Source organism: Polistes fuscatus, unplaced genomic scaffold, assembly GCF_010416935.1.
Source record: "Polistes fuscatus isolate 324 unplaced genomic scaffold, CU_Pfus_HIC Scaffold21, whole genome shotgun sequence".
Lineage (NCBI taxonomy): Eukaryota > Metazoa > Arthropoda > Insecta > Hymenoptera > Vespidae > Polistes > Polistes fuscatus.
Genome location: NW_025113098.1, coordinates 995,429 through 1,019,885, shown reverse-complemented (window position 1 = coordinate 1,019,885; position 24,457 = coordinate 995,429). Strand labels below are relative to the sequence as shown.

The following is a 24,457-nucleotide window of genomic DNA, read 5'->3' as shown; positions in this document are numbered from 1 at the left end:
AATATATATAATTATATTATTACTATTACTATATTATTATTATTATTATTATTATTATTATTATTATTATTATTATTATTATTATTATTATTAACTATTACACTAAAGTAACAGAAGTTAATGGGAGTAGTTCAACAGATACAATGAAATTCTATACAAAAAAAATACGTTGAAAACTTTATTGAAGTTATATTATAATCAGAATGTTTAGAAATTTAACAATGTAAACAATACGCTGTTGTCATAAAAAAAAATATAAAAACTTTCAAAAATTTGTATTTGAAAAGATATCATCAATGCATTATAAGTATCAGAACATTGATTATTGGGTAGCTATAAAGGCAATAGTATTTAATAATAATAATCGAGTGTTGATAAAAAGAAAGTATTAAGTTTTTCTTTTATTAAGAAGTCATTATTTAAGATTATGACATAAGGTGCAACGAAAGTGAGATTACTTAACAATGAAAATAATGTCATAAATATAAAATATAATATAATTAGGAATACATATACGATATATGTATACAATTTTAGCGTTGAAATATCCACAATTAAATTTTACTTTTTAAAAATTTTATTATTTGAATACTCGTTAATTGTTTTTTTAAAATATAAACATAAATTATTTATGCTTGCACATGAATATAGTATGAATTAATATTTTTTTTATATAAGATATTATGTATTTTTGTTAAAGAAGTGGTATTAGGAATTCTATTTCAGTCAATACAAAATTAAATAAGCACATTATCGGTATAGACAAGTAGTAAATTTGTAGTAAAGAATTAATAAAGATTTATTTTCATATGAGGAGAAATCAGGGTTATGGTATATTTAAACTATAAATAACATAAAAAGTATCCTTACTCAGTAATGTTAAATTTATCTTGTATAGATATTTTCTGTGCATAAAGCTTCATCGGTGTTATATTTAAAATGAATACAATAAAATTATTATTCTCTTTACATCTCATATTTCAAACCTTAACTTTAGATTTGCATCAATTCTATTTTAGAAACTATTGTGTTATACTTTAAAAATCACTTTTTAGACATAAGATTATCTGAACATGATGTGGATAACTTCATAAGAAAATGTGTGATGGAATATTTATTAAATGTATATTTTTAAAGATATGCTTGCATACCTGGAGTAACAAAAATAAAATGATCTCTCTCTTTCTCTCTCTATCTCTTTTAGTATAGTATTCGATTTTTTCTGAATATTATAATTCAAAATCATTAATACAATAACCAAAAACGTTACATAAATTGTATAAATACCTTATATATACAAAAAATTGAATCTATTTACAATAATTTCATAATGATTGTGCAAAAACTACAAATGAAATTTATTAATACACTATGTGTTCAAATAAAATTAAAGTTTGAGAGTCAAATTATTTATATTATTAAATTTATTTAATAACATATTCTAGTAACAGAATTTTTGAGTCTCAAACTAATGTAGCTTTTTTTTATATCTATAAATTAAATAACTTTATGTTTCTGCATGTATTTCATTCTATAAAAGTAATTATTAATTCATAAGCATATGTATGGATGGTGTAAACATGTGGAAAAATATGAAAGTCATATAAATATTTTGTGTGCTTCCATATTATTATAGTTATATACAAGGTGATCAGAGAACTAATCTTTATCTTTGCAAAACTTTGTGATATTGTTAAATTATGCATTTATTAGTCAGAAAAATAAGAGTAATCAATTATTGTTCTAAATTATCTTTTACATACATTCACATATTTAAAACGGAAGTCTCTTTAAGTGGGAGAAATTTATGAACAACTATATAACATTCAATTCAATATTTTTTAAATGTCGTTTTAATGAAGGATATATATATAATACTTCTCCCATTTAAAGTATCTCTAATAAAATAATTAGTTTCAGATAAAATATTTTTGAACAATGTAAATTATTTAGTAATTTCAACATTTATTTTATTACTCTGTAAAACAGATGAATAAGAAATAAATGGCATCTAACTCCTAAATTTGCTCTGAACCATAACATTTTATTTACAATTTTTTTTTCTTTTATAAAAATGTATTAGGAATACATAAAATATCATTTTTAATACTATAAATACATCTTATATAGAAAATTACATATATATTGAATTATATGTAGTCTCTTTTTAAAATATATTGGATGTATAAGGTATCTATATAAAAATGAATGAACATTTTCACTTAAGGCACTTTATTTTAATTTACTGAATACTGTTCTATTTATAATTCATATTAAATGCTACTTTTTAAAGAACGCAGTTTAAAAAGTAGTTATTTACTTCTTGCATTAAATCAAAACCAAATTTATTTAAAGGTATATAAAAGTAGTATAATTATTATATATCATATTACATAACAGAACAATATATATGTACGTAGATTAACAAAATATAAGTCAGTATATGAATATAAAACAGATGTTCCAAAACTGCATTGATTAGTCTTGAATTTAGTATACACGCTTGTCTTATGTAACAAAAAATAGTTGAGTAAATTTATATTATATACATATATATTATGAGTAAATGAATATAATGATTCTGATTTGTTAGCAATAGAAATCGATCTTTAATATTTATTGTTCTGCTGTTTTCAATCAATATAAATGTTTATAAGTATATTGTATATACTTATAATTAAAATCCTAAAGGATTTAAATGTACACATCCACCGCCATCACACATATTTTTTGAAATCTTATTGAAGTTATCAAAAAGATCTAAATGTTTTTTAGAATTGGCCACTTTTAAATTATATGCAGCACGGCTAGATGCCTAAAATATAATAATAGCAAATAATGAATAATCATATATAAGAAAAAAATGTTAAATATCAAGATATATCGTACCTCTGCACACCAAGTTTGAGCCATAAGGAGTTCATGTTGTGCGCTTGGAGAATTTTTATTTGCAGCCATAGTTGCTCTACTCATTACGACAACCATTGTATATGTATCAATTGCTGCTTGAGCTATTCTATGTAGAACGAATTGTTCATCCACAATTCCTTTTCCATACTTCACAAGGCTTGTTTCTATGCATGCTCCAAAAGATTCAAGATTCTAAAATCAAGTATGATATTATATTCATTTAAATAGAATATAATATAACATATATAAAATTAATTTTAATCAAAACTATAACAAACTTTTGTGCACAATGCAGCACTTTCTGCTAAGCTAGGATGCACTAAATGTGCAAAATTCGGAGATGAACCTAAACCAATTGCTCTAGTTGCCCTTTTAGCTGCTTCTTCAACAATCAAGCCCAAATTGGCAGTAGGGTTTCTGAATGCTTTTTGCAATTCTTTCAAATGTCCTCCAGCATACTGTACACCAGTAAGGGCAATAAATAGACGAAGAATATCATTTGCACCTTCAAATATTCTAAAGATACGTAGATCTCGTAATATACGTTCTAATCCTGTATCTCTCATATATCCCATGCCACCATGAATTTGTATAGCTTCATCACATACCCACCATGCAGATTCAGATGCAAAACACTAGAAAAGAAAAAGAAATACAATATAAAATATAAACAATCTTTATAACATTCAGCTACATTAAATCATTATTAAATATATTACTTTTCCAATAGCAGCCTCTAAGTGATAATCTTGACTACCCTTATCCATGTTACCAGAAATCATATATGCAAGAGATTCAGCAACATATTGTAACATGCTCATGCGTGCAAGTTTTTCCTGAATAGAGCCATAGTTATCTAATGTACGTCCAAATTGTACACGTTGTGTTGCATGTTCTACAGCTCGTTTTATACAATAACGCATATTACCTGCTAGAGCAGCTACCATACCAAATCTACCATTGTTTAAAATATTCATTGCAATCTAAAATATTCCAAAGTACAAAAATAAGATAATGGTAGAACTTTGGTTTCTATACATAATTATACATAGTATGATATTATTTCTATATGTATTTATTTATATATTCATATCATGTTTCACCTTAAATCCTTGCCCTTCTTCGCCTAAACGATTTTCTACAGGTATTTTTACATCTTCAAAGAAAAGAGCACTTGTATTACTAGATTTAATACCCATTTTCTTTTCTGGTGGACCATTTGTTACACCACCAAATCCTCTTTCAACAATAAAAGCTGTAGGTACATCCTTGGTTTCTCCTGTTACTGGATCTTTAACTGGTACCTTTGCAAAGACAGTGAAAATATCTGCTATTCCACCGTTTGAAATCCAAATTTTATTACCATTAAGGACATAATGGGACCCATCAGCAGATTTAACTGCACGAGACCGTATTGCACTAGCATCTGATCCACAAGATGGTTCTGTTAAACAGAACGCAGCATATTCACGATTGCAAACTCTAGGAAGATACTTTTTTTTTTGTTCTGGTGTACCAAATAGTGTTATACCCTAAATATATATCAAGAATATATTTATAAATATTTTTTATCAGATAAATATGATCAGATAGATCATTCTATATTCAGATAGAACAAACATATTATGAGAATTCGTAGACTTTTAAAAAAGATTTAAAATACCTTAAATCCTATACTCATATGTGCACCCAAAACAATTGAAAGTGCCAAATCATAGTACCCACAAATTTCAACGCATCTAGTATATTGTGTATTGTTTAATCCTAATCCACCATATTCTATTGGAACTTGAAGACCAAAACCACCAAGATCCCACAATGTAGATAGAGTTTTTTCATCTACTGTCTGTGCTTCATCATTTTTCGCAGGATTATTGACCTCCTATTGATTAAATTTACAATTTTAATAAATCATATTAAATAAAGAAGTTTAAGAAAGTACAGTAAACATCATTGCCTCAAAAAATTGTTCCATTGGGTCAAGAAACATTCTAATTGTCTCCGTTTGTTCCGCATTTAATGGTTCAGGAAAAGGAAATACTTGATTTATTTGCAATTGTCCTCGAAAAATATTTGTAGTAAAAGATTGACTTTCTTTCCCAGCACTAGCTTTCTCTACTTTTTCTGTTTTTGTAGTTTTTACAGCAGCTTGGGTAGCTGAATAACATCTAGATTTTAAAAAAACATATATATTTATATATATTATATTTGAACTTTTTAAATATTATATCTTAATTATAATTGAATGCAAATGGTTCATATCATTGTAAACATTCTCTATTAATAAATTAAAAAAATAAATGATTTATCTATAACTAGATTTGACCTAGCACTGTTTTCAAGTGTTTAAAGTCCACTTCATATATGTTATTTTTCTGTACATAAGTCAAAGTCTATATACCTATACAGAGAGACAATAGATAATAATACTTATTATTCTAAATATTTATTCGTGAGTGTTTTTATCTAGATATATATATTTCAAAATTGCTAAAATTGTAAACTTACCTTATATTCGTATTAAAAATTTTAGTAAAACTTCCTGATGGTGTAAAATATTTTGCTAAACGAATCATTTTTTAAGAATTATCTTTACACCAGACTTAATAACTTTAATAAAATCTTATAAAACTTTTATATTGAAATACCTGTAATTATATATACAAATTAATATAACTAACAAAATAAAATTTAGGTAAGAATACAAAAATATTTAATAGCTTTTTGTTTCAAAAAACAAAAATAAAAAGTTTTTGTTTTGGAATGAAACACTTTTACCTACTATGTTAATGAATATTGTTCACTAAAAGAATAATTACGCACACTTAATTAAACTCAGTCGTAAATATATATCTATCGTTTAAAATGGCCGTAGCTGTGAACAACTAATGATTTTATTTATTACTCATCGTGTTATATACTCAACACATACTTTTACATTTACATATATACAATGGTTGACGGACTTTATCGTTTGTATATATATATAATGCATATATGCATCGTGCTTTATATCAATTAACTATTAAATTTGTAAATTGTTCGTTTCTAATGTTAAAATAATTAATTTACTTTTGCATGTAAAGATTATTAAAAATGTACAAAAATTAACAGAGTAAAATGAACTCGATTGGTATCAACCATTATTATATATTGTTGGTTACAACGGTCGCTGCATTACCATATGTTTTTATATATATCTATTCAACATATGTATCGTTGAAATCTCAATTGACAACAGCAAATTTCATCCTCAGTTAATGAACGTAATTTGTTTAAAAAATAGTTAGTATGCGATGATTGATTGTTTAAAAAAAAAGGAAGCTTTATATAAGGTGTAGTGAATATATTTTATTCTTCAATAATATTTATCTAAAATTGCCAAAAATGTAATTTGATAGGAATATTAAACGTCGAGAGAAAAAAAACAATAACCAACGAGAAATGATTTATTCTTTTTCGAAATTAATAATACAATAACAAAAGACGGTGGCAAACAGTTAAAAATGAACTCGAAATTTGTAGCACGGATAAATTGAAATAAATTGCCAAGTTTTGTACGTGATTACAAATATGTAAGCCATATTCATATGCAATTACTTTAAAATTAAAAATCTAAGTTATATAATATATTAATTTGTGAAAGGATTAACATATTGTTGTCTACGTTTCTTTAGTCATAAGATAATTGATAAAAATAAAGATTAATTTTTACTTATACATTGGCTTAATATTTGATATTTTTGTAAAATTTTCTATATATAATTAATGTTGATTAATAATTGCTTTTCAATTAACAATGTTATTTATATTTATATTTCATAACATTTACTCTGATAATTCCATAATCATAAATTACAAAAATATGTATTAATTGAATTTCTTACAATTGAAATGATATCAAATCTACATCTTCAAATAATTATGGGAATGTTATCTTATCTTAGGAAAAAGTCACAAGTGGACAAAATTTTGAAAAGAATAATAGTTAAAAAGAAATTTACATGATTAATTCTTCCTGACTGTAAAAGACATTTCAAATACATATATACTGATATGAGTAACGTAACATCTCCAAAAGTTACATTAAGATCAGTGCTACGACTTAATAATGATGATTTCAAAGAGTTCATATGCGGTTGGGGTGCAGCAGTTATTAATGTTTCTATTACTTTTCCTCTTAATAAAATCATATTTAGGCAGGTAAGTCTATCAGAAATATTTAAATAATTAGTTTTTATTTGATATTTATTAGTTTATATAATTAAATGATTATTTATTATACAGATTTTAGAAGGTGTTCCAGCGAGTACTGCTCTTCGACAAATATCACAAGAAGGAATAAGATTATTGTACCGAGGCATTCTACCACCGTTATATCAAAAAACTCTATCGCTTAGTTTAATGTTTAGTACATATGAAGGATGTAGACAAAGACTGTGCATGTTAACAGGAAATGAACTTTTTGCCAAAATATTAGCTGCTAATATGGCTGGTGCTGCAGAAGCTATTCTCACTCCACTTGAAAGAGTACAAACGCTACTGCAAGATTGGCGATATCATAAAAAATTGAAAAATACTACTCATGCATTCAAATATCTACTAACAAATTATGGAATAGCAGAATGTTATCGTGCTTTAGTCCCTATCATCTATAGAAATGGATGTTCTAATCTTATGTTTTTCACTCTTCGTGATCAATCTAAATTATTATTAGGTAATCAAGAATCATTGTTAACAAATTTTTTTTGTGGAGCTTTAATTGGTGGTTTTACTAGTACAGTATTTTATCCTATGAATGTGATTAAAATACATATGCAATCGAAGATAGGTGAACCGTTTGAAAAATTTATAGCAGTGTCTCGTGAAATCTATATTTCTAGAAACAAGAGTATAAGATGGTTCTATAAAGGTGTGCATTTAAATTACATACGTTCTTTTATTAGCTGGGGTTTAATAAATGCATCTTATGATTTTCTCAAAACTATTATATTTTAAGGAAGTTACAATGTAATGTATGTGATAGTTGAGTCGAACTTCATGTACATAAGTAATAATAGCAAAATTTATTTTATTAATTGACATTTTTATTATGTCATTTCTCGAAATGGTGCGTTAAGCGCACATTCCTCTTGCTGGTAGAGAAACAGGAGCACACAGATAAGACTTATTTAACGCGCAATATATTATATAAATATTATTTTAGCATAATTTCTTTTTATAGATAAAGTTCTATAACGGTGCAATATAAATAGCATCCATTAGTAAAAATATTTAACAATAACGTTTAATATTGTTATTCAGAAACTGATCTTTAGAAAATATTTGACGATTTAGTTCGTATTCAGAGTATTTTGGATTAATTTTTTTTAATCTTTGATAAAATGTAACTGCACTCAGTGATATTAAATAAACGCGAAAACGTACATAAACATTGAATGTTGATCGTTATTCGTTAAATGAATAAATAATATATATGAGGTGTGAAATAAAAAGTTAAAAAGTCATTGATAGAAAAAGAATAAGATATAATTCATATTTCCCGCGAGAATTGAGTGAATATAAGGCGCCGTTTATGCGCATTACACTGCGTAAATCGATGCGCCACAGTCGCGGACTTTTGCTGGCTTTTAGTTAGCAGCAAGCTAACAGTAGTATCATTAGCGACAGATAAACGTCATTTCTGCGGTACTATTCGTTTTATTATTTTATCTAAAGTTTGACAATTGATTCCTACCGAAAGTACCGGCGCTTCAAACAGTTTCGCATTATTTCTAAATAACAGTAATTACGAAGAAAAAAAGAATACTAATTTAATTGCATTACGATGTACGATCGCATTTTGCCCTAATCTGACATCGAAAGTATTGTCGCGTCGTTAGTGGTGCCTCGGGGAATAAGAAAAAAAAAAAGAAAAGGCTTGACAATGAGATACATATTCGTTTTGACGATCTTTGTGCAATCTAGGTTTCTCGCGGATCTAATGAAAATAGAATAAATGAAATTAGTATAAGGAGAACATGCAGTTGTTTCTTATATCGATGATCACCACCACCACCACCACCGTTGTCGTCTTCAAGACACTATCGTCCACTACTCATGGCAACCTAGTCGAGTACGCAGGGAAATTGGATAATCTAGACGAATAATGAGAATCAACGCGACGAAGATGAGTACTCCGATTGAGGAGAAGATTGATCAGAAGCTCAAGGTATTCATTTGTTTTTCAAAAGTTTAGAAAAAAATATATAAAAAAGAAGAACAAATTAAAGAATGAGAAAGATTGAAAGAAAGAGGGAGGGAGTACACGATACTCGTGGATTTTATCAAATATATTTAATTTATTGATGTTCTTCGTTCAACTTTCGGGAATCAATAAGTCGAGTAGGAAAAGAGGATATTAGAATAGCTCTTTCTCTTTCTCTCTCTCTTTCCCTCTCCCTCTCTCTTAGCCTTGTCTATCTGTGCTATTTTTCAAATAACGATCGATTATCCCGATCGTGCTCTGACATAAGGGCAGGATATAAACTCTATCACAAATTCAAATTAAAAAGGAATGTCAAGATGATTTAGTGAATATTTAAAGAAAATGCCTGCAGTTGTTCTTGTTAAATGTGGTAGCCAAGGAATATCGGCGAGATTGGTATTATCTGAGCGCGTAATCGAAATTTTTGAATAAGCTCTCTATGAGAAGGCGCAGTTCTATTTTGAATTCTTCGTCGGATATACGCATGCTTATTTGAACATGTAGGGGGGTTTTGCGACGAATAACGGCACAGTTAATTGATCAATATACAGAAGGCTAATTTTTATGATACTTCTTAAGATATATTTATACGACGTTTATTTATTAGTACTAACGTTATTTTTTTTTTTAATTATGTCCAATGAAATATGTTTTGTTAACAAATATAATTACAAATGAAATATTATATTTTTATGTTAATCAAATTAAAATCAATTAGTTTCAGTGGTCGAAATGGAAAAGGGTACGAGTAGTACTCTTTTTAAATTTGAAATTGAGTTTTATAGTTATGCGCTTATCCTAAATTTATAAAATATGTTACTTGTACCCCTTTCCTTTCCAGCGACTCACAAATGTAAAGTATTTCTTTTTTCTTTCGATTGTCATTGTCAAATTGTATTGTCATATGATTAAAGGTAAGGAGGGGAATGGTAACTGTTAGTGATGGGAAAAGCAAACCGGTTCCTATGCGTTTGTATCTGTCCATGGAGGTATTGAAACTTCAAAGAGAAGATTTAGAGGTAAAGCGTTCCATTTATTATTTCTCTTAATTTCATTATTGCGTTAATTGAATTAATGTTATTAATTGGAACAATTGAGTTATTCCGCAAAGAGAGAAATTTTTGTGGGAGAATTACAATTATACAATTTCTGATTGTATATCCTTTTGTTTTTAATTTTCTTAATCGAATTTAATGATCCTTATTATATTTTTGTATATTACGAAATACTTAAATGTATAAAAAGAATTTGTAAATGACAATACTTAATATTAGCAGGTAGCAAATCATAATAAGCCTCCATTAGATGCTAAGGAACGCATGGTCCAAATTACTAGACAAAAAGTTGGAGGATTGGGATTAAGTATAAAAGGAGGAGCAGAACATAAACTTCCAGTACTCATATCTAGAATTTATAAAGGTCAGGCTGCTGATCAGTGTGGCCAATTATTTGTAGGTGATGCCATTATTAAAGGTAAATCTTTATTGATTAATTATTCTTATATACTTACAACTTTAACATTATTATATTCTATGACCTATTTATATGAAACGAAACTCGTAATATCACTGTGTTCGAGCAGATAAATGGGAGCATGACAGTTTCTCCAATAGTTTCGCATTCATTCTTCTTTGACATGCTGACTGTCCACATCATGCCAATCATATGTATTTATTACGAATATATTCACAATGAGTAGTCAATGTATAAACAACTATATACCTGCGTTAATTCTGTTGAATAAATCAAAATCTAGAAATTTAATTTACTCTTTAATATTAGTTATTTAGAATTTGTATGCATTTATTAAAATAATTATTGATTGCATTTATACAGTGAATGGAGAATATATTACAGCTTGTAATCATGATGATGCTGTTAATATCTTAAGGAATGCTGGAGATATAGTTGTTTTAACTGTCAAACATTATCGTGCTGCAAAACCATTTCTACAAAAAAATGGTAATTAAAATATATTTATAAAGCAAAATAAAAATGAATTTTCAATAATGTATTTCACATATTAATATTTCTTTTTTTTTTAATTAGAAAAAGAAGAAAAATTAGATAATGTTGCAAATGGAAGTGCAGATGATGGCTGGGTATCGCCAAATAGACAAACTGGTAGTCCTAGATGTGGTCATAGTAGACAAAGTTCAAATGCATCGTCTGCTTCAATGCAATACAAAAGATGGGTAGATGTTATTACAGGTTAATAGATTATTCTTCATATTATTCATAATTTGTCGCATAATCATAAATAATAAATATTTCTCTTTTTAGTCCCATTAATGATGGCATATGTAACGAGATATATCTTTGGCACTGATAAATTACGAAGAAATGCATTTGAAGTTAGAGGCCTTAATGGTGCACGTACTGGTGTGATACATTGCGACGACAGTGCTATTTTGAGTCAATGGTTAAAATATATAACTGATAATATTACAGGCTTAACACATTTACAGGTAATTTATATGTATATTTTTAATTATTTTTTAATACAACATAATTATATATATGTATATGAATTGGCAAGTATGTTTGATTAATTTATAGATGAAGTTGTACAATCGAAATTTTGGACCAGGTGAACGTATAGAATACATGGGTTGGGTAAATGAAGCAGTAAGCAATAGTAATCAGCCATGGCAAAGTTATAGGCCAAGGTTTCTAGCTTTGAAAGGGCCTGATTTGTTATTATTTGAAACACCACCTGTGAGTATAATTGATCTTATTATTATTTTTATTACACATGTTATTTCAATTATTATTCGTAACATTATTCTTTTATTCTTATTTATTTTATTTTAGTGTAATATAGGTGACTGGTCACGATGTGCATTAACGTTTAAAGTATATCAGACTATGTTTCGCGTAATGAGAGAGTCGGAAAATGTAGATGAAAGACAACACTGCTTCTTGGCACAAAGTCCGGGTAAACCACCAAGATATTTGAGCGTCGAAACTCGACAAGAATTATTAAGAGTTGAAGCTGCATGGCATACTGCTGTATGTTCAGCTGTAACACATTTAAAAGTCAGTAAAGATTGGGTAGTTACTTGTTTAAATATATGAGAGATAGTATTATAGTTTTATTATCATTGTAAGCTTCTAAATTTCAGAGTAAAACCTTTCCTGTCACATTTAATAGCAGAAGTGCAGGTTTAACATTAGAATGGACTCAGGGATTCACTCTTTCTTATGAAGGAATTGGAGAAATCGTTTGGCGTTACAAATTTTCTCAATTGAGAGGATCTAGCGATGATAGCAAAAGCAGGCTTAAATTGCACTTCCAAGAACCCGACAGTATTGCTATAGAGACAAAGGTATCTTGTTCAATTTTTCTTATAATTAGCTAAACTGTTATATTGTGCCAAATAATTATACCTTTTATTGTAGATACTATACAACGTAAATCATTCTCTCTCTCTCTCTCTCTCTCTTAACTATATAACATAAAACTTGTTATAGTGCGTTTTTATATTTCACAGGAATTGGAGTGCTCTCAGCTACAGAATCTATTATTCTGTATGCATGCATTTCTTACTGCAAAAGTTGCTGCAGTTGATCCGACATTTTTAACATCGACAACTCCATAAAAGATATTCCAACGTTACTAGTGATAATTTTCAAAGAGAATTACATTTCTCTTTTGTTATTGTTATGCGAATACATGAAGTGATTCATAGTCAATCGATCAGAGAGATATGTCAAATACTAGTCAGTATTTCCAAAAATATTTCTATTTATAAAATTACAAAACATTGTTATAAATTTTCTAATTATATTTGTTGATTCATAATGAAAATTTTGAATAACTTTTGAAATGAATTTTATAATGTGCAATTTCTTTATTGTTTTTTATTTTTGGATATATTTTTATTACTTCTATGAGGTAAATTACAAATTTTAATTATAACATTGATTCTACGTTCATGTAAAATATTAATTGCTATACATTTTATCAAGTTGACCAGATCAATAAATGTCTAAAAATAAAGTATTAAATGTATGCAAGTGATCATTACACAACTGCTTTTAAATATACGAGCGATTTATGATATCAAGTAATATTTTGCTTCCAAATTTTTTAATAATTATATTAAATTGATTTCTATATCTTTAAAAAAAGAGACGTATCTCGGTATTCCGTAGATGTATTATAAATTCAATTTAATAGTATAATAAATATAGCCGTTCATGATTTTTAAGTTACAACAGATGAAAAATATGTGGTGACATATTTCTAGCCAAATGTTACAATGTTTTTGAATTAAATATGTACCATATATGTGTGTGTCCGGTGCCTTAAAAACCATGAACAATTAATAACTACATTCAAGAACGCATTGAAACCACATAGTTCCTTAGTACAGAATATTTTACATACATGTATATGTAAAATGCCAAGTAACTATGTTGCATTTAATAATTACAAAATATTTGATTTTCGTTTTAAGTTTTACAAATGGTTTAATGCTTCGTTCTTTTTAAATCAGTATTGCTCGATTAATAAATGTAATATACTAACAGGATAAATACATGCCAATAGCAATAAGTACTAATATATCATTCGACCATGGTAACTATATAAAATATTATTTACTGATGTAATGTTGGGCAAGAAAAAAGCGAGTAGTATATATAAAAGAGTGGATTTATTGATACTATATACTGAAGTATTAATGTATAATATTATTATACTTAAGAAAGGATTAGGGCTAGAGAGCAAAAATTATTTACTTTTCTTAGAGAATACAAAATTTCTATATAACAATTTGTTATTTTTTATAATCAGTTTTCTGTTCAACAGCCCAAATTGTTTATTAATTAAAATATTCTTTTATACGTATAATTTATATTATTCATTTTTTCTCTAACTGTTATATGTTACAGTATATATCTATACAGTATCTTTAGTTGAAAGTGTCAATTTGAAGCAATAAATGCTGATTGATAAGTGTTTATATGTATGTTAAACTTAAAGAGAAAAAATTAATAAGTAAAAGAAATAACAGTGTCTACAGTATAAGAGTCAATCATACATTAGTTAGAAAAAGCGAATGTCATTGTGAAAAAGTAGGATAAATATTCTAATCATTCTATACACTTTCTCACTTTCTCAAACAAAGGTGTAATATTTAGTTATGCACTTCATTGATAATTACATTTAAAGTTTCATAATTATAAGAATTTTGTAATGTAAGTAGTAATGCACACTACAGTGAAACAGTTTTTACTATTAAGAATATTATTATGAATTTAGTTATTACAGATTTTAAGAGTCTCCAGTTACTCGTAGAAAGTGCCTGCAAAGTAACATAGTAATTATAATAAATCAGCTTTTATTTCTTTTTATTGTAAAATTAATGCCAATTGTACTTTTCTAGTCTGAAACATCAGTCTGTTACCATGGTCAAGTAATTGATCTTTGTGAGAAAGTATTAAAAAACAAACATTGCTTTACATTTCAGTTGCCATTTACAAAATTTGCAATGTAAGGCAGTGTATGTTAAAATTTTTTGAATTTTAATCAGTTATCATGTGTCAAGAGTAAATGAATTTGTATACATGACAGCAATGAATGATTATATATAAAGTAAAATATCTGTTGCTGAATTTAATTACAGAAGCGTTGTCTAATTGAAATATATGAAGTACTATCTAATAGTTCAGAAAGATAATCTATCGATCTATGTCATGTTTTTAAGAAAGATAACAAGTAGGAGTATTTAAAATAAATACTAAAACCGAACTATCATACATAAATTTATTCCTTAGCTTGAACTCTACACTTAGAAATATAGTTTCTATATCTCACACATTTTTAAAGGAATAACATTTGTTATAAGTCATTTTGTTATATGAAATACTCTTTTTATGTCTGTTGAATAAAATGTAATGTACTTATATTACATATAACGCTTTCTATAGTTAAATTTAGATTCTCATCAAGGATTGCACAAGTTTAGTGTATAGAAGACTTACTATTAATTAAAGCAAAACGAAAATGAAAAAGCTTAATATCATTAAGACTATGATTCGATTAATTGTCCATCTTACATTTAGATAATTTCATTGTCAACGAAATGTATAGTCATTGAAGAATCACTTTTGCATAAGGATTAGAATTATAGAATATTACTTAACATAAATACATGAATATATGAAGGTATTTATTATAGCGTTTTTACTAAAAAATGTTTATATAAAAATATTATCTTATTATATTTTTTTATTTATATACCCTAAACGCCCAAAGAACAGGCGGGATCACGTCTTAGGTCTTGGTGCATCGACCATAGCATAAAGGATGCTACCGGGAGACAAATGCGTGAACTCTTCGCCCGTTGACCTGGAGCCGAGTCTGCCAAGCAACGCGCTCACCCACGTGGCTAGCTGCATCTGACATTAGGTCCAGTTCACCAATCTTCTCCTCCGGTGACCACATCTCAGTGACATATACAGATCCGTCGTAAGTGTCACCTTCATACTGATATTCAGGCAAAGTCGGTTGAGTCACCTCAAGACAGCCATCCATTCTTCTAGTTCTTTTACCCACTGTTTGCCGGCCTACAGTTGGCGATCTGGTAAATCTCACAATTAGACGAGTTGGGATAGGATCAAAACTGACTGTCCCAGCAAGTGAACCTTGATGTCCCCACGTTAACGATGAGATGAAACTCTTCGGTAAACGACCCGTCACACGTGATAGTAGATTGCGATAACAAAAGATGTCTTGTTGTAAGTCTACAATTGTATATCCAGGCGGATAAACATCGTCGATATTCATCGCCAGAGGTGATCCATCTGGAGCCTTTCCAATCCTGAGACCGGGAATTGAGTTTCTAGAAAGAAACTCCGTGCGCCATTCTACATCAACCTCCACGTTGGCGAGACGGACAAGTATCTCGCGGATGTTCGTTGGATATAGATGTGTAGCACATTGCTCTGCTACATTCAATACTGTCTCCGTATTCGTGAAATAACTATATTGAACTAAATTTCTTAATATCATTTTTGATCTTTTTATTTTTAATAATTATATATTTGTGCAGAAATGAAGAAATCAACTCGAGAAGCTAGCAAACTTCAGAATTTTATATTTCAATATATAGTTTATCTGTTATAATGTTTACCCCCCATTGACAATATGTTTCGAAATATATTATTGTTAGAAGTTAAAGCTATGATATGATTTTATTAGTTAATATAACTTTCTTCAATCCTATATCCTTTGCTTATAGATTTGATCGATTCGATTATATTTTTCAAAAATTATGGTAATCAATGAAACCCAACAATTGTTGTTTTTGATAATCCTACTTTCTTTTTATGTACTTTGAACTCGAGATAAAATTGGTAAGAGAGATATAGTTACACTCACTTATAATAATCATTTAATGTACATTTATAATTATTTAAACATTTGTGCAAGTTTTTGTTGTTGTATTCTATCCTTTTCTTTAATGACTGTTGCAAGTACTTGTAATTCTTTATCGATCATATTCTGCAAGGAAGGATCTAATTGTGTAACTTTTTTCAAATCTTTGGTGGCTTTATCTTCATCCCATGTACCGATGTAAGCTTTTCCTCTTCTATATAGAGCTTTAACATTATCTAAAAAGAATTAATCAAATCAATTTTAGGCAGATTACTTCTTGTTTTCTTCTAAAACAAATAATACAAACTTGGTTCGATTTTTAATACTGTTGTACAATGTTCTATAACCGAATAATATTCTTTGTTTATTAATTTACATTGCGCATAATTCAATAATAATGGTATTTTCATTTTATTTAAAGTTAACCATTCCTCATCATTTGGTTTTTCTCTAAAAATTTAAACAAATTAAAAGTATTTAAATTTATACTTTAATAATTATTAGAAATTGTATCATTATACCGATTAAAATACTTCTATACTAACGCAAGCATAAGTTGTTCCAAAATTCCAATAGCTTTGGCATACATTTCAGAAGCTTTATCATAATCTTTATTTTTGAAAAAAACATTTCCTTTTTCTTTTAAATCTGGCACGCTTTTAAGTTTTTCATCCTCTGTCATCTGCCATGTTTCTTTTTCGTATTCATTTGGTAATATTATTTGTGTCAGTTCTATAATGTATTGTATATATATTAGGTATAAAAGTTATCTTAAAAACATCTAACTTTAGGAAAAATAAATGAGCATACCTATTGTGAATTCTAAATCTTGAGGGTACTTAATAAGTTCATTTAAATCTTCATATCCAATTCCTTCATTTTGTAAAGTAACTCCGCAACAATGATGACTACGCTTTTCAGATTGCGGTTTACCTACTTCTCTTAATGTTTTAGACACAAAAGGATATGCGGTGACTAGCTGAAACAATAGCAGATATAAGAAATATAATATAGTTATAGAAATATAATAATAGTTATTTATTTATTTTCATACGATACATTTATATAAAATATACATACGCTTTTATCTACTTTAAAACAAGCCACTTCATTTAATGCCATTTTTTGTATTATTACTTCCCATACTTCGAGTTTAAATTTTTTTCCTAAAATTAATTCCATTGGGGAACCCAGAGTTTTACTATCATCTATTACAGTTTTATTCGTATCACATTTTGTTGTTTTAAAGTGAAATACAACCTAAATAATATAATATAAATATATTTTTACATGATTAACTGATCAACTATATAAATCCTGAATATTAATTATGAAATATTAAATATTATAAACATACTTTTGTTCCAGGAACAAAGGTAACATGCTTTGTACCTGCATGAATAACAGTTTTTATAATAAGTTCTGAATTCTCCATTTTACATATCTATTGACAGTATAAATACTCTGAAATAACAAAATCATTTTATATTGCGGCAGATATATTTCGAACGTGATTTACTATCTAACTGTTTCGATTTGTCAAGTAATATAGAACAAAATAGAAGAAAACATGTAAATTAAAAAGATATTTCTATATATATTCTAATTGCGCAAGATGACGATAAATAAATGCACCTCGAAATTCGAATTGAAACTCTTTCTCATTTAAAAAACAGTGATTTGTATATCTGTAATATAGAAAATTTTCATTCGTAATATTTTGTGTGAATAATTTTAGTACTTTGTACTATTAATTAATATTCTAGTGTACATATCCTTATAAATGATTCAGTTTCATATTTAAATAATCAATTAACATATTTACATAATCAATAATCAATTTATTATTATTGAACACTTATAGGTTAAATAATGCTTACATCATGATATTTATAGATGTGCTTAGAGTAGAGTTTTTATTAAGTTGAATACACTCTGAAATAGTTGGTGACTAGTGTTTTAATCAATTGTAGCGCTGCGCCTGTTAATTGTGGTATTATAATGCATAGTATATAATGCGTAATTATTTATTTATCGAACATAAATATTTTCTTGTTAATAAGATTATTTTAATTGTGGTATTTAGAAACAATGGATTCTTTAAATACTGGTAAAAATGATGAGTCAGCTGTGAATGATAAAAATAGCTACAAAGAGAATGGTAAGATTTTATCTATTAAAATTATATACTGGTTTTTTAATATGTTATAATTTTATTTGAATATTATTTTTATGATGTTTAATAAAAAGTTTGTTCGTTCTTTTAGATCCTGAAGAAATACAAATTCCTGTACCTTGGGGTTTTATTAGCGGTCAGTATAAATTATATCTTATTGACCGTTCTTTTCCCTTTTTTTCAGTTTGAAAGATCTTACACAAAATTTATTAAATAAATTCATAGTAATAAAACATTTAGGAAAATTGTGGGGATCAAGAGACAAACAACCGATAGTGGCAATACATGGCTGGCAGGACAATGCAGGAAGTTTTGATAACTTGGCACCATTTATATCGTCAAATCTACCCATTCTCAGCATAGATCTGCCTGGCCATGGTTTCTCTTCTCATCTGCCATCGGGACAGTTCTATTATGTATTTTGGGATGGGGTTATGACTCTACGTAGAATTGTTAAGCATTACAAGTGGAACAAGGTTAGCTAGCAGTCAAAGTTATACAACGATGAAGTTTTTATCGTATTGCCAATTTTATTTATGCAACCAACTTATAATGATTTAAATTTAATTACATGCTTAACTCTCATTTCTAAGACTTATTTTAATGATTTGTATAATGACATTTATTTCTTTATTTAATCATTGTATAATATGTTGATATATGTTGATTTTTCTAAGTTACCTAATAGAAATATAAATATTTCTTTCTATTTTAGGAGACATTACATTTATGATAAATCTGAATACGTTTCGTATAGGTAATATTATTTTAATAACTCCGTGAATGCTTGCAGTTATTTTCTATTTGATACTTAATTCAAATAATTTATTATTATTGCATCAATAAAAATACATTATCTAACACAACAAAAATCATGCTAATCTATCTGGAAAAAGGTTGACTGTTACAATCTATATTAAGTTTTATGCTATACATAATACATATTTTATTCATCAACTAAATTATGTATCATTATATAGACATCAAATTGTAAAATTTCTGAAAACAAGTTTGATCTCACAATTTCAATGAAAATGTTCTAAGGTCGTTGTATAACTATTTCATAAAAACCCAATCGAATAGGGTATAGTATTTTGAATTCTGCTGTGACTTTGTTTCATTTTGAGATGTTGTTTAAAAACTTTCAAGATGTGATACATAGCTTAAGCAGAAAAATACTAAAATATAATTATAGTTGCGTTTTAGAAAAAGGGGTAATAATTATTACTCACAGTAACATTATTACTCACCTACAGGCAAATGGTGGGGCCCTCGATGGGTTCAACCAATAGTGGCACTACATGGTCGTCAAGATAACGCAGGCAGTTTTGATACTTTGATTCCATTACTTCCTGATGATGTTTCGATACTTTGCTTGGATATGCCTGGACACGGTTTATCTTCGCATTATCCAAAATGTCAATACTATTATGTTTATTGGGATGGTGTTATAATACTACGTAAAGTTATAAAATATTTCAAGTGGATTAAGGTTAGCGAGTGGATTCGATTACCACTCCTTTAATGATCATAAATGAATGATGTATACTATTACGTTATTCCCTTTTTCTTTACGTTTTAATCAATACTCTAATATTTACATGTAACAGTCATCCTTATAGATTAAATTAATTATTGTCAAGATTATAACACTGCATGTTAATTATACACGAGTACTAAGATAATGACACCACAAATTTTATTTAGTTTTCGTTTGTTAAACTATCTATTTCAAAAATTGTATAATTTCTTGTTTATTAATTATTTTATTTTAAATGTAGGTGAAATTATTGGGACATTCATTGGGCGGAGCAATATCATTCTTGTATGCTGCATCTTATCCTAAAGAAGTAGATCTCTTGATTAGTTTGGATATAGCTAGTCCTAGTGTAAGGGATATAACTAAGACTGCAGCAGTAACAGGAGATCACATCGATAAATTCTTAAATTATGAACATCTTACATTAGACAATACTCCATGTTATGATTATTCTGAGATGCTTGATATAGTTGTAACTGCTTACAATGGTTCCATAAACACAATGGGAGCTAAAGTATTAATGAAGCGTGGTATACAACCTTCTTATACTACTAACAAATATTACTTTGCACGTGATCCAAGATTGAAGGTAAATTATAAAATAAAAAGATATTCGTGTTAAAAATAGAAAGAAATATATATGTGTGACTAGATAAAATTTACAGGTTTCTACGCTAGGTATGCTATCCTTAGATTTGGTACTTGCATATGCATCAAAAATAACATGTGCATATCTTAACATTCGGGCCATTCCTGGTATGGAATTCGAACAACCTGAACATTATCAGAAAGTTCTTGATCAAATAAAATTAAATGCTAAAAAATTTGAATATCATGAAGTTAATGGCACTCATCATGTTCATTTAATAAATCCTGAAAGAGTTGCACCACTAATAATAAATTTTCTAAAAAATTAAAAATAATATATTTTAGATAATGTAGAGAGATACATATATAGCGAATTTAATTGGTGGAATTAATAATTCAGACACAGTTAATAAAATATGATGATATCTCATGATGATTATTTAGTAAATTTAAATTATACTTACACGGCTATTTCTACGATTTATTAATATTATATAATATTTAATAATTATTTAAATAACATTTTAGACATAAGCAAGAATCAAGTTAATATGATAAAAGATAATTGGCACTATTAACTACTTATATTATTTGCAAATATTGAATATAATATTATAATACTAAGATTTAAGTCCGCAAAATCGTATAAATTGTAATAATATTATTGTGAAATATTTATTTTCATTGACGATAAATATAATTGTATTCTTGAGATATTCCTTTGAGAATAAAAAATACTGTGACTATACGACATAAAAATAAAATGATATGATAACAATTTCTAAGATTTTCATATTTTTCGCTGCTCTAAATAAACAGAATAAATAAAATTACGGGTTTTAGTAAAGTAAAAAAAATATATATGTATATATATCGTGCTAAAAGCTATATTATGAGTTTGCAAGGACAGTTATTTTTTGTTTTAGTTTTAAGTAAAAAGAAATAATATCGTCGTAGATATTATGTTCGCCGCTAATATCAACGATAAAGTAATAATGACAGAAGGTAGTCAAATGCAACAAACTTATACCAGCTTACACTTATGCAACTGCAAGTAAGCGATAAGAATAATGGAAGCTATATATTCCCTATCAGTTTACCTATTTCTTTTTGTTCTACATTTTGATCGTATATAAGTATATGTCTTTATATACCTATATGGGTATATAATTTAAATTATATAGAAGAGAACAAAATGTACATATAATTATTACGCATATCCTGTAATATGTACAATATCAAATTGTTACAGTGAAAGTATGTATAGGTATTTCTAATAAAATAACACATAAGATACAAAGTTATTCACGAATTATAAACATTTTCGTATATTATATATATTTATTCATATTAGAAAAGAGAAAAGAGTATTTTGAAGATAATAAATATATATTGATACAGATGTTTTTTATTCACAATGACGATGTCGTACAGTCGCATTTTATTTATTCAGTTGCTATGCCACGTTGAGTTTTAAAATTAGTAGTAACATTTTACTTGTTACAACTGTTTTATCTCAGTTTCTTCGAATATTTAGAGGTGTGCAGAGCACATTTACAATAGAAGTGTGTTATAACATACTAATTGTAATTATGTAGGTAAGTAAATTATTAAAATACAGACGTATATATTGGAATTTTCTGATATTTAAATAATTCAAAAATAAAACTTTGATAAAATTAGAATCTTAGCTCGTATTGCATTTTAACGAGTTTACAATTTTACTTGGTAACTAGTTTCAATGCATTTTTAATGATAAAAAAGAAGAAATAAAATGTGTATATATTTATGTAGTTTTTGAATAATTTTGTAGGATATATTCTTATTCGAAGAATCGAAGATAACAAGTTTGATTTTGTATAGCGAAGATACAAGATAAGAAGAGCTATGTAATATTTATAATATTAATTTAAATAATAAAGTGAAAGATTTTTGAGTGGAATTTTATTTAGAAGGTCAAGATTAGATACAGTATGTAGCACGGCTTTAAAATAAAACCGTATAGTAGCATTCTGACAAATTATTGTCTTCGGTTCTTATCAGGACAGTTCAGGAAACGTGGCTTTCCTATCAAACATACATGTTGTATGAGCTGGTAATTATTGCTGATGATAGTGCAGCCACAACATGGAAAATGAATATGAATGTCATTCTTATAGGTGAACGTCGTACGTACTTGTCTCTTTTAAAATTGTGCCCTGCCACGAAATCTACAGAATATACAGAGCCGATGGGAAATTTTTAAAATATAATACTTTGATCTTAAAATCACGCGTAAGTAATATTCCTTGTACGATAATTAAGAAGAAATATGTATTACATTTTGATCCTTTCTGAATTAATTTTTTTAGTCAAAGAAATTATTGATTAACATAAAAGATCAAGTCGTCCTAACAATAGAAATTACAACAACATATGTTGATTGATATCAATACAATTCGTAAATTAAAAATATTGTATTAAAGGGGTACACGACTATGTGCAGTATTATTTTCGATTGTCACTTCTTTTTTCATCATAGTTTTAAACAATAATTCAATATAAATTGTTTATGCTTATTTTTTATATAAGCAAATTAAATATACCGCTAAACGATCCGATTCATCGATCCTGACGATTAACAAACTTTTCAATTGGAAGTTTGTTCGTTCGGCTCGAGTTATTAGATCGTAATAACATTCACCACAGTAAATGTTCTACGTGAATATTATTAATTTAAGAGTTTGATTTCTTTTGAAGACGTTTACGATATGTTGAAGCAACTTGTTGTAATTCTTCTTCGGTAGGTGTATAAGCTGCGAGAGTTCTCAAACGTGCTTTAGAAAGTTCCAAGTCCTATTGTATATTATAGTTTAATAATACGATCATTTATATATCGATTAAATTATAAAATTTATAATAAAAACAATTATAATAATTAGTTTATATTTTTATATATTTTCAATGAAGCTAAATTCAAGATGAAAGAATATTTTGTTTTCAACTCCACCCTCTCTTTTCTCTTTTTATATTGAAATTTTAGTATTATTTACATGAATATTTATCACAAATAATTAAAGGTGTTTATGGACGAAAAGTGAGTCACAAAATGCGATATTGTGTGCGCATAGGCATGACTCATCATTGCTTATGAGCTCGTTACAGTTTCTTTTTTCCTGATAAAAAATTAATAAAAAAAAATAATCATATGAAATTAATATTCTTTATTCTTAGCAATAAAGCTATTATGTGTTACGCTGCTGTAAAAATGTTAATTTGCATTTATGTAAATATAAAATTTGACTGTTTGTACCTTTAAAAGTTTTTGATTTCTTATCAGCGATTCTTCAAAATTTACACGTGAATCTAAAGATGCTTGAATCCTTTCAGGAGCGTCCATTATGACCTTTTTTGTTACTCTGTCTATCATATTATTGAGAATTTTAATTAATAATTAAATTTATAAATAAAAAATAATTAGTAAATTAATAATTATTAATATTTAGAACACCTGAAGCATCTCTCATTTGATACAAGAGAAGAAGAAAATAACAAACGTTTTCTCTAACTATTCAGTTGCAGCAAAGTTATTTATATTGTTGGGCTAACGGCTGCTGTTTTATTCATAAT

At 27.3% G+C, this 24,457-nt stretch overlaps 6 protein-coding genes across 16 annotated transcripts; 3 read left to right on the top strand and 3 right to left on the bottom strand.

Annotated features, from left to right (window-relative positions):
* Positions 1 to 2,579: 2,579 nt before the first annotated feature.
* LOC122517614 (very long-chain specific acyl-CoA dehydrogenase, mitochondrial) lies at positions 2,580 to 5,881 on the bottom strand. Of its 2 annotated transcripts, none has more exons than XM_043636115.1 (9): positions 5,689 to 5,881; positions 5,419 to 5,558; positions 4,868 to 5,078; positions 4,574 to 4,792; positions 4,014 to 4,442; positions 3,630 to 3,893; positions 3,189 to 3,545; positions 2,890 to 3,102; positions 2,580 to 2,815 (listed from the first exon to the last, which is right to left on the bottom strand). In XM_043636115.1, exons 2-9 carry the CDS (start codon positions 5,484 to 5,486, stop codon positions 2,678 to 2,680), a joined length of 1,899 nt encoding a protein of 632 aa, XP_043492050.1. In that variant the 5' UTR covers positions 5,487 to 5,558; positions 5,689 to 5,881; the 3' UTR covers positions 2,580 to 2,677. The 2 variants fall into 2 exon arrangements, with proteins under 2 accessions (XP_043492050.1, XP_043492049.1); XM_043636114.1 differs by having other exon boundaries at positions 5,693 to 5,881.
* A 175-nt stretch (positions 5,882 to 6,056) lies between these two features.
* LOC122517613 (mitochondrial nicotinamide adenine dinucleotide transporter SLC25A51) lies at positions 6,057 to 7,992 on the top strand. Of its 2 annotated transcripts, XM_043636113.1 has the most exons (4): positions 6,057 to 6,195; positions 6,312 to 6,485; positions 6,858 to 7,113; positions 7,198 to 7,992. In XM_043636113.1, exons 3-4 carry the CDS (start codon positions 6,967 to 6,969, stop codon positions 7,906 to 7,908), a joined length of 858 nt encoding a protein of 285 aa, XP_043492048.1. In that variant the 5' UTR covers positions 6,057 to 6,195; positions 6,312 to 6,485; positions 6,858 to 6,966; the 3' UTR covers positions 7,909 to 7,992. The 2 variants fall into 2 exon arrangements, with proteins under 2 accessions (XP_043492048.1, XP_043492047.1); XM_043636112.1 differs by having other exon boundaries at positions 6,057 to 6,485.
* A 1,040-nt stretch (positions 7,993 to 9,032) lies between these two features.
* On the top strand, positions 9,033 to 12,897 carry LOC122517612 (gamma-1-syntrophin). 3 transcript variants are annotated; one of them, XM_043636109.1, is made up of 10 exons: positions 9,033 to 9,121; positions 10,072 to 10,176; positions 10,435 to 10,630; positions 10,994 to 11,119; positions 11,207 to 11,368; positions 11,441 to 11,625; positions 11,717 to 11,875; positions 11,972 to 12,196; positions 12,283 to 12,486; positions 12,652 to 12,897. In XM_043636109.1, exons 1-10 carry the CDS (start codon positions 9,059 to 9,061, stop codon positions 12,757 to 12,759), a joined length of 1,533 nt encoding a protein of 510 aa, XP_043492044.1. In that variant the 5' UTR covers positions 9,033 to 9,058; the 3' UTR covers positions 12,760 to 12,897. The 3 variants fall into 3 exon arrangements, with proteins under 3 accessions (XP_043492044.1, XP_043492043.1, XP_043492045.1); XM_043636108.1 differs by having other exon boundaries at positions 10,432 to 10,630; XM_043636110.1 differs by lacking the exon at positions 9,033 to 9,121 and adding an exon at positions 9,812 to 9,899 and having other exon boundaries at positions 10,432 to 10,630.
* Positions 12,898 to 16,243: 3,346 nt separating this feature from the next.
* LOC122517628 (aryl-hydrocarbon-interacting protein-like 1) lies at positions 16,244 to 18,551 on the bottom strand. Of its 2 annotated transcripts, XM_043636140.1 has the most exons (8): positions 18,425 to 18,551; positions 18,180 to 18,232; positions 17,902 to 18,008; positions 17,625 to 17,804; positions 17,355 to 17,523; positions 17,090 to 17,276; positions 16,852 to 16,994; positions 16,244 to 16,780 (listed from the first exon to the last, which is right to left on the bottom strand). In XM_043636140.1, exons 3-8 carry the CDS (start codon positions 17,977 to 17,979, stop codon positions 16,578 to 16,580), a joined length of 960 nt encoding a protein of 319 aa, XP_043492075.1. In that variant the 5' UTR covers positions 17,980 to 18,008; positions 18,180 to 18,232; positions 18,425 to 18,551; the 3' UTR covers positions 16,244 to 16,577. The 2 variants fall into 2 exon arrangements, with proteins under 2 accessions (XP_043492075.1, XP_043492074.1); XM_043636139.1 differs by lacking the exon at positions 18,180 to 18,232.
* Positions 17,985 to 21,543, top strand: LOC122517626 (probable serine hydrolase). 6 transcript variants are annotated; one of them, XM_043636136.1, is made up of 6 exons: positions 17,985 to 18,116; positions 18,631 to 18,705; positions 18,812 to 18,856; positions 18,961 to 19,196; positions 20,502 to 20,849; positions 20,926 to 21,543. In XM_043636136.1, the coding sequence occupies exons 2-6, from the start codon at positions 18,636 to 18,638 to the stop codon at positions 21,175 to 21,177; spliced, it is 951 nt and encodes a 316-aa protein (XP_043492071.1). In that variant the 5' UTR covers positions 17,985 to 18,116; positions 18,631 to 18,635; the 3' UTR covers positions 21,178 to 21,543. The 6 variants fall into 6 exon arrangements, with proteins under 6 accessions (XP_043492071.1, XP_043492069.1, XP_043492070.1 ...); XM_043636134.1 differs by lacking the exon at positions 17,985 to 18,116 and adding an exon at positions 18,450 to 18,537; XM_043636135.1 differs by lacking the exon at positions 17,985 to 18,116 and adding an exon at positions 18,454 to 18,537 and having other exon boundaries at positions 18,608 to 18,705.
* A 675-nt stretch (positions 21,544 to 22,218) lies between these two features.
* On the bottom strand, positions 22,219 to 24,430 carry LOC122517834. Its single transcript, XM_043636430.1, has 3 exons — positions 24,339 to 24,430; positions 24,141 to 24,250; positions 22,219 to 23,683 (listed from the first exon to the last, which is right to left on the bottom strand). The coding sequence occupies exons 1-3, from the start codon at positions 24,352 to 24,354 to the stop codon at positions 23,564 to 23,566; spliced, it is 246 nt and encodes an 81-aa protein (XP_043492365.1). The 5' UTR covers positions 24,355 to 24,430; the 3' UTR covers positions 22,219 to 23,563.
* Between the last annotated feature and the right edge of the window lie 27 nt (positions 24,431 to 24,457).

Excerpts from the sequence above, each read along its gene's own strand:
- LOC122517613 (XM_043636113.1), top strand. The coding sequence starts at position 6,967 with ATGAGTAACGTAACATCTCCAAAAGTTACATTAAGATCAGTGCTACGA. Across the intron at positions 7,114-7,197 it reads ATAAAATCATATTTAGGCAG|ATTTTAGAAGGTGTTCCAGC; the intron begins GTAAGTCTATCA and ends TTTATTATACAG.
- LOC122517628 (XM_043636140.1), bottom strand. The coding sequence starts at position 17,979 with ATGGAGAATTCAGAACTTATTATAAAAACTGTTATTCATGCAGGTACA. Across the intron at positions 17,805-17,901 it reads CCTTTGTTCCTGGAACAAAA|GTTGTATTTCACTTTAAAAC; the intron begins GTATGTTTATAA and ends TATATTATTTAG. Across the intron at positions 16,781-16,851 it reads AGTATTAAAAATCGAACCAA|ATAATGTTAAAGCTCTATAT; the intron begins GTTTGTATTATT and ends AATTCTTTTTAG.
- LOC122517834 (XM_043636430.1), bottom strand. Across the intron at positions 23,684-24,140 it reads GAAATCAAAAACTTTTAAAG|GACTTGGAACTTTCTAAAGC; the intron begins GTACAAACAGTC and ends AATATACAATAG.
- LOC122517626 (XM_043636133.1), top strand. Across the intron at positions 18,857-19,976 it reads ACCTTGGGGTTTTATTAGCG|GCAAATGGTGGGGCCCTCGA; the intron begins GTCAGTATAAAT and ends ACTCACCTACAG. Across the intron at positions 20,213-20,501 it reads AATATTTCAAGTGGATTAAG|GTGAAATTATTGGGACATTC; the intron begins GTTAGCGAGTGG and ends TTTTAAATGTAG.
- LOC122517612 (XM_043636108.1), top strand. The coding sequence starts at position 9,059 with ATGAGAATCAACGCGACGAAGATGAGTACTCCGATTGAGGAGAAGATT. Across the intron at positions 10,177-10,431 it reads TTCAAAGAGAAGATTTAGAG|CAGGTAGCAAATCATAATAA; the intron begins GTAAAGCGTTCC and ends ACTTAATATTAG. Across the intron at positions 12,197-12,282 it reads CAGCTGTAACACATTTAAAA|AGTAAAACCTTTCCTGTCAC; the intron begins GTCAGTAAAGAT and ends TCTAAATTTCAG.
- LOC122517614 (XM_043636115.1), bottom strand. The coding sequence starts at position 5,486 with ATGATTCGTTTAGCAAAATATTTTACACCATCAGGAAGTTTTACTAAA. Across the intron at positions 4,443-4,573 it reads ATATGAGTATAGGATTTAAG|GGTATAACACTATTTGGTAC; the intron begins GTATTTTAAATC and ends ATATATATTTAG. Across the intron at positions 3,894-4,013 it reads AAGAAGGGCAAGGATTTAAG|ATTGCAATGAATATTTTAAA; the intron begins GTGAAACATGAT and ends GGAATATTTTAG.